At 32.9% G+C, this 8,580-nt stretch overlaps 1 protein-coding gene across 1 annotated transcript in view; it reads left to right on the top strand.

The window, feature by feature from the left end:
* Positions 1–3,187: 3,187 nt before the first annotated feature.
* The window catches only part of LOC108577703 (laccase-4-like), a 39,865-nt gene continuing 34,472 nt past the window's right edge, over positions 3,188–8,580 (top strand). Inside the window, exons 1-4 of the mRNA XM_017940894.1 lie at positions 3,188–3,263; positions 3,660–3,762; positions 4,754–4,862; positions 4,934–5,144. Of these exons, the coding sequence (XP_017796383.1) occupies positions 3,188–3,263; positions 3,660–3,762; positions 4,754–4,862; positions 4,934–5,144 (499 nt within the window). The remainder of the gene's footprint in view (positions 3,264–3,659; positions 3,763–4,753; positions 4,863–4,933; positions 5,145–8,580) is intronic.

Raw genomic sequence — 8,580 nt, 5'->3', positions numbered from 1 at the left:
GTTTAGAATGTTATAAAGCTAATCTGTCTGTATCTATATGATTGTAATATATATATATATATACCGGGTAAATTATGAGAAACAGAACATCCTGTTAGGTTTGAACATTGACGAATTGACCTGTTACAAGAGGCGAGTATAATGTTACAAGTAGATTTTGTTTGGACGCTATCTCTAAGGTTTTTTAAAGGTCATGAGCAGTTTTTAAATGGCATCGCATTTACACTGCCGGTAGAATGTTTCCGACCAGTTCGATATTTGTCACAAATTTTTATCTTAATGAAAATGAAGCGACAAGTTTGCATAGTGTTAGACATAGTTTTGGACATTTAAATATAGGCTGATGTATTTAAATACGAAAAATTACAGAAATTATTTTACAATGTCTTTGTTAATGATAATAATACAAAGTCAAAATTATACAGTCTTTTCGTCAAAAAAATGAGCCTTTGCACTTTTTTAATTTTTTTAGTTATTCTAGACATTCTATCAATTAGTTTATTTATTGCTGTTTGAGAAATATCTTTCCAAGTATTTTGTACAACTTCCTAGAGATCGTTTTTAAACTTTTGATAGTATTCTCTAATCTTCTTATCTAGGTGATCTCAGAGGAACTCGATGGAATTTAGATCCGGCGATTGAGCTGGTCATCTCATAGTACTTCGTATTCCTTCTTCTTTCCCTCTTAGAAATCCTTGGTAAACTTTCAATGTATGCTTGAGATTGTTATTCTGTTGTAACACAAATTTTCGTACAATCAGACGTAGTTCAGATGAAATCGCGTGATGTTCCAGTATTTGTTTATAAAATTCCTTGTTTAGTGTACCATGTATAAGAATAATGTTACTTGTTCCTCTAGCTGAGAAACATTCCCAAACTTGAATGGACCCACTACCATGTTCTAATGTGGGTTCTACACATTAAAACATAACTAAGACGCCACAGTACTTCAGCTTATTTTTTTAAATGTCTGTGCTCCACGAGTAGAGGCCCATTGTCCTCGTTTTGTTTTATTTATTGCTCGAAGCAGAAGTTTGTTTATTGTAATTCGTTCAAATGAGCCAGCATCTTTGAGACCTGTTTTTATACTAGTCACTAGGTTAAACTGCATGCTTTTATTTAAGAGTACAATTTGTTGATCTGATTTTGTTGTAACTTTCAGTCTCTCAGATCGTTTCTTAGATTCGTCTGATCTAATAGTTTGAAAACATATAATGGTATCATGTACCATTGTGTTTCATAATTTCAGTTGGATAACTATTTCTCGCTTTGATTTTCCTTCGGAATGCAAAGTGCGTATGGCATTTTGTGTTGCAATACTTATTTTGTTACAACACTAACAATTTTTCACGCATTATTCGGCTTTTATACTAGTTTTCCGAACAAAATGTGGCCAATATTTCCTAGACAACAACTATCCTTAATTACCTATTTGAGTAAGTACTGGAAGTTCGGAGCCAGCATTCCATAGAGCTCATTACTTTACCTTTGCTTATATGGCTAAAAGGTGTTACTTCGATAAAATAATTCTAATTATGGTTTATGCAATTTACAGATAGTATAAACAAGCATTAAAGCAGGGAAAACTATCATAAAAAACAAATGGACAATGAATACGTTGCTGCTTTACAACATTCTACTGTATTAAACAGTATGTTTGAAAATAGGAAAGGCGGTCGGAATCTTTCTGTCGGCAGTGTATCTGACTTTGCAACATTGTAGCAGATGTCGAAATGAGTTTAATGATATATGATGCTATGACCTTCAAATAACCTCAGAAATGGTTTCATGGGTAGATATCACAACAAAATCTATTTTTTAATCGTCATATTAATCCCTTGAACATTTAGTGTAATTTCTGAGCTCTAGAAGTCAATGCTCGCTCTATAGTTTCAGGCTAGAGACTATTACGACGGTGTTGGGATTGCATAGAATTATTGCGAAGGGTCACGTATGTAGATATTGAGTACGGCATGTTTGGAGAAACTCCCCCTTCCTTCGCCACTTAAGGATTATCAGAAAGGATTTCTGAGGGGTAACTGACAATGAGTGAACAGTTCAACTTTCCTATTTGATATTTTCTTCGGTATTTAAACTTAACAAAGATAATGAAATGTTCCGTTTGAAAATGTCAAACTTCACCAACGTGTTGGATGGGTTATTTTAAGTAAAAAGATTACATAAATAATAGGTTAGATGAGATTCGTTATCAAGATACGGTTTGAAATGAGGTGGACTTATAGTATGGCTCCTTCAGTCACTTGATTTTTACCCCCTTAGATTTATTTCTGTAAGGCTACATGAAATTTACAGTATACTTAAATGAAAAATCAAGAACACGTGAATAGTTTACTCGAATAAATACAGTTGAACAGTTGCTTAAATAACTCCCTGAATATGTTGGAAAATTTCTGTAGTTTTATTGCAGAATATCATGTATATTAGTTACAGTTTAATGTTTCTAATTAATTTTTGTGGGTTCGTCTATAATACGAACGTTAATTTATTTTTCACAAAGGAATTCCTTTTATTTTTGTAATCTTAGTAAAAAATTACTAAAACTCTTGTTATTGTAATAAAACGTTCAAACTTGTCAGTATTAATACAACAATACACATTACAGTTTTAGCTCTATATTGTTATTATGTTTTCTTGGGAAAAAATCAAAAGCGGAAAGTATTATGTTTATATTCTCTTTTTCTAAATTATTAATGTCACCTAATTTGTACATATTTTTTATGTAAAAACACCTGTGCATTATGTAAACATTGCATTACAATATTTTGAATATGATGTTGCTATGTTCTATTTTACACTAAAAGTGAATGTATTTTTTAAATAAAACAAATAAAGTTCGTGCAATTTTTATTCATTATACACAAAACTAGTTACCAGTATTTTCATGAAGCTATCGTAAAAATTGATTAATAACAGTTATGGCAGGATTTTGCTTTCGAATAAAAAAAAATTTGAATGTACACCGAATACAGCTTGCGTAACTAGAAGCAGCATAGGCCTTGCTTTCACTAACCAGGATAGGTTCATCTAAGTCGCCGTATGATCGTGAACCGCGTAACATCGCCAGTGTTCATTTCCCGGGTTATTATCGATTCATGATTTCCGATGGTAATACTTTGATTGCCGTATATTACCAGACTTCAATAGAATCCAGATCTTCTGGGTTAAAATGTGGTGGTTTAACAATTTTGTCGTTTTCATCATTTTTCAAACTTCCCTACGAATTTCCAGCTCTGAAGCGTGGGGTGAGAATATAGATTTATCTTTCTCTAGTTTGCTTTGAAATGTTTTGGTACTTATTGAAATGGAACTGAAAATGGAAATGTAATAGAAGCAATTAATTTATAAATATATAAATTAAAATGAATGTATTCACAAAAATGTGATTGAGAAAACTGAATATGAAGTTTATTTTAAACCGTATTAAATGTGAACATTTAAAATTGCTAATCAAGCAGCGAGAACTAATTGCTACTCTAATACATAAGAAATGAGCTAACTAAAACATTCAAAAATATTACATAATTTGTAAAATTCAGAGTATGTTGAGATGGAAATTATTTTCGGTATATATGTATATGAAGTAATATTATTATACTGAACAATTTTGCGTTAATTTACATTTTTCCTTTAAAAATTAGATGATGACCACGAATGTCTGCGGTCTTGTGCTGACGAAGCGCTTTCGAAAAAAATATGCCGCTATAAATTCTTCGTTGGCGAATTGCTTGGCGGCGCGACCAGGTAATATAAAAGCACAAGAGTTCGTTACTGCGTTTAATGTAACGGAATCTGTACATTTTCGAAAGTTGAATAAACCAAAACTATTAATGAAGTTTCAAAATACTCTTGTACATGAGCAATCACGTGTAGTTCTTTTTATTCAACAACCGTGTTGTTTTACAAACGTTTACATTTACAACGAATTAACGCAAAAAAGGGTCATCAATATTTGCATTTACTTAGAACGAGAAATATTATATGCGAAAGAATATCAGATAACAAAGACGTTAGTAATTTATGATACAAAAACTGAACGTTCGCCAAATCTCAAACAGCGAATAAAAACCAGTTAGAATCGCGGTCAATTCGAATGATTGTCGAGCGAACGTATGATTCCCAACATAATCTGAAGACTAACGGTTGATGCGCTTGGTTACAGAGTGCATCTCGAATTTTTTCAATGTTCAACCGGTTCTCATACCATTATTAGCTATCACAGACGTTTTCCTGTACTGTAGACGGTGCAGCTAGATAATGGCATTATGTAGGCCGTACAAATCCTCTGGGCATAAAAGTAACTGTTATTCTACACAAGGTCTATGTACAAGTTTATTCGAAAAGTGCCTTGGAGTCATTCCACGTGAAAACGCGTAAAACTGCAGTTACAGTTACCGATTTTGTGTAAACTCGCAGAATCTGTTGATAGCTTCTTGCGATTAAACTGTGTAGAATTTTAACTCCCTATCTCGAACGATTTTCGAAATTGAACGAAATGAGCCAACACGTCACAATATTTGGATTCTGTTTAAACACAATGCTCTGCACTTGCGCTCGTTTTAAAGATGAAGGAACGCTCTTTCCAAATGTCCATATGAAATTTGATTTATTATTATTGAAAAATGTGACGATCAATGTTAAATTTTCAAATACCGATTGGACGCTGTTCCCATCCACCCTCGGAGCAATTAAAAAGAATATCTTGTATTATGTTTGATTTTATTATCATTCGCAGCATTTACAATGGCTCTAAAATCCAGGACGAATCGGTGATTCGCGATAAAATAATGTCTACGACAAGTTTTCTGGGAATCAATGGAAAAAGTCCGGGACCACGAATAGAGGTAACCAAGGTTTTCAGAGTTTTCCACTTACTCTATTTTTAACAGCGGATCAAAGTATTGTCAACTTTTAGGTATGTCTTGGAGATACAATAGAAGTCGTTTTGTATAACAAATTAGGGTCTGCAGAGTTATCGTTTCACTGGCATGGCTTACGACAAAAGAATTCAACTCATATGGATGGTGTTCCAATGGTTACGCAATGTTCGATATTACCATTTGGAGGTTTTCAGTATAAACTAAAACCGGAAAGTGTTGGTTCATATTTGTATTATGCACATATGGGTAAGCATATTTAAATAACGTTAAAACATTAACAACATTAATAAAAAGGTACTAATTCATCGAATATTCAACAGTGCACAAATGTTATCCCCTATAAAAAGTTCGAACTTTAACATTGTCTCTTGTAAAAATTTGTTGTAACTTCCTCAAAATAATATAATATTTCCATTAATTGAATTAATTCAATTATTAAATAAAACGGTACTTGATTAAATCAATTGAAATGGTATTTGGTTATTGTCGATCTTTAATAGCCTAATGTATAAATTGGTAAATAGAGTATAAACAGATAATTTTATATAATATTGACGAAAGTGAATATCTATTTTGTTTAAAGATTGTTTAACAGTTTCTTATATCGCGTATCATTACATAAAATTCGAATCAATTTGAATTTTCCCGCGCTGTAGAACGACTTCTACTTCTGTCAGGACAAGCAGAATTAAAGTAGATCAATAATCTTGAAACCGTGCTGAGGTTAGGTTACATGTGAATTACTCTGTCGTCTAGGATTCCACGAAAAGTAACGTCTATCAGATACAAAAAATGCCAATTTTATTAATAACTCTCTCTTTAAATTTGTTTCCTGTTGTTTTAAAAGTGAAATACGATAATACCGTGCTAAAAAAAATGAAAAGTAGAATTGGAAAATAAAAGCTGCCTGCCAGGAAGGATGACCAGGTATTTTAGAATATTTTATATCAAATACCATTATGAAAGGCATTTGTTACGCCAAGTTGTCTTAATTTTAACTACAAAATTGCTCAGTTCTTTTCTTCTCTTACAAAAGACGTAAAATAGACGAGAATAAATTTATTTATACTTTCCTCCATAATACAGCGTACACAATCGCTTCATTTTCTCAGATCTGAAAAAGAATTATATTTCAATAGCATAAATTAGAGCGGCGAAAATTGCTTACTTTTTTAAATGAAAATTAGAATGTAATGCATACGGTGAAATCGATAAAAGAAAGGATCACTTTCAGCTTATATCTTACGTAAATTATGCGAAAAGAGAAATTAAAGTATCCACGGAATTTTATACAATATGAACAATTCGCGATATCGTTATAAAATTTCTCACGTTCACTTGTTCATACTTTGTTATATGACATGAAATTTTCAGTGCACGTTGGTTTAGTAATTGCAAAAATTTCACGTAAAAGCAAAAAAGTGTTTGGCACGATTGCGCTTCTTCCAATAGTCGAAAATAAAAAGCCTAGTATATAATTAATCTGTATGGACAGCACTATATTCAAACTGCAAGAGAAGTAAAAAATTGAAAAACTGACAAAGTGAAAGTATTCGAAACATTTCGCTGAAATTTCTAGCTTTCGCTTTTAAACATATACCTTAATACAGGGCCGCATTTATACTTTTCGAGGCCCTAGGCGCAACATCATTACGAGGCCTCAAAAGAACAAGTCTGTTTCAGTGAATCAAATTCATACACATATTTTTTCAAGTTTATTGAAAATAAAAGTCGATATTTCCATAATAACTGATTTTAATCAAATAAAAATAACACAAGGTTTTAAAATGTGGCCCCATAGAGAGTGAGGCTCCAGCCTAATGCGCCTTATGGTAAAGGCGGCCCTGTCTTAATATCAAGATATATCAGAGATACTTTATTCGAAATATATTGATTAGGGTATTTCATGAACATTATCTCCATTATTTTTAGTAATAAGCGAGAACGTACTTTCAGAAGTTGCATGTTTGTAAGGAATGTATAACGCGGTGGTACTAGTTTCATTACAAGTAAAGGCGTAGAGGAGATCCGCAGGTCAATTTTTTTTTTTTTATTGGAATGTCTTACTTTTTATAGTCAAACCCAATAGAATAGCGAGTTGTGAGTATAAAAGTATTAAGGTACATTTATTGTAAAACCCACCGTTTTTAAGATATTCAACTTTGTCCATTCTGTTACTTTCATTATGAAACATATTCGAAGCTATGCTTAGTACTTCAGATATAAACAAACAATAGGTAGTAAATATCGCGAACTGACATTGTTAAACCTTCGACACCTCTCACTTTCTCATTCAGTGATCAATATCGTTCGAAGAATGAGTACCTCTTTACTATACAGGGTGCTTCACGATAAGTGTCGTTTGATATAACTACTGAACGATAAGTGATATGACAAAAATATGGCATTCCATTTGTACGACCTTGAAAAATTGAAGGTAAAAATTTTTTTTCACAGTGACATTCTACATAAAGAATGATTCCGTTCGGTAGTTATATCTGTATGTATAGCAGCCTTATTATATGTATGACTCGTTGTTTACGGAGAAAGTAGGAAAAATGTAATTGAAAATTCAAAACTTCCAAACCACACATGTCTTCACACCGAATGATTGTGTCGAAAAATTTAGAGAAATCGGAAGTCTCGTTGTTCGTAAGAATAGTTGTAAAAACTCTGTAACTAGTGCAGACAACGAAATTAATGTTCTTACAACGGTGAATCGTGACTTTCAGATTAGTGTATGACAGATTGAACGTCGATCTAGTATGCGCAGGCGCAGGTACAACGAATCCTCGTTCGTCACAAATTTAGCCTTCATCAGACATAGTGGTTATATGGTACGAATTTTGTGGAATGCGCTAAATTTTACGTACGGGCTCAAAAACAGTTACAAATTCAATAATGCTTCTTCTCGTTGATATACTGCTTTACATAATATGCACTATTGGACAGTGGAGAATCCTATGGCTATGAGAAATTTACATCAAAGAATATTTCAGTAACGGCGAGGCTTAGGGTAAATGTATTTTAGTGCTCTACCGAATTTGACTATATAAAATAGAACATTCTGTTTAAATGAGCAAAATGGCCCTCCAGATCTCGTCTGCGCCTCAACCTGTTAAGAAAGTATCACCATCGTGTTATGTCTTTCTTGCAACCGTATAACATTTGTAGTTACTGATTTCGCCCGTTTCTTGAAATAAAGGACATATTTGAGATTGATAGAATTAATGGGATACCCCGTATGTATGCTAAATTTCAAGTCAATTCATTTACTAATTTTTGCAAAATTCTGTTGAAGGTTTTGAGTTAATATTTTAAAAGTTATTGTTTTATTAACTGGTAATTCACTTTTTTGTTTGCAGCCCAATTTTACTCCCATTTGTTAAATTGCACTGATTCCCTTGTCCAATGTGTACGTATGTATACAGGGTGTCCCGTAACTCTGGGAAAATCCGGAAATGGGGGGTTGCTGGGGTGACTCTGAACAACTTTCTCCTTTTCCAAAATGTAGCTTGAAGCTTCGTTTTCGAATTATTAACGAAAAACACTGGCCAATCACAGCGCCCGTAGAGCCCGCGCTCAGGGACCATTTTTGTGTGTGTAATTTATTTCTCAAATTTGCCATTGACCTAACTAGCTCATTTAGCGAATGTGATCAATGTGAGTATGTCTTGTGAGA

This window comes from Habropoda laboriosa, unplaced genomic scaffold, assembly GCF_001263275.1.
Source record: "Habropoda laboriosa isolate 0110345459 unplaced genomic scaffold, ASM126327v1 scaffold786, whole genome shotgun sequence".
Lineage (NCBI taxonomy): Eukaryota > Metazoa > Arthropoda > Insecta > Hymenoptera > Apidae > Habropoda > Habropoda laboriosa.
The sequence above is the reverse complement of the archived record's forward strand: the minus strand, read 5'-3'. Positions and strand labels throughout refer to the sequence as shown.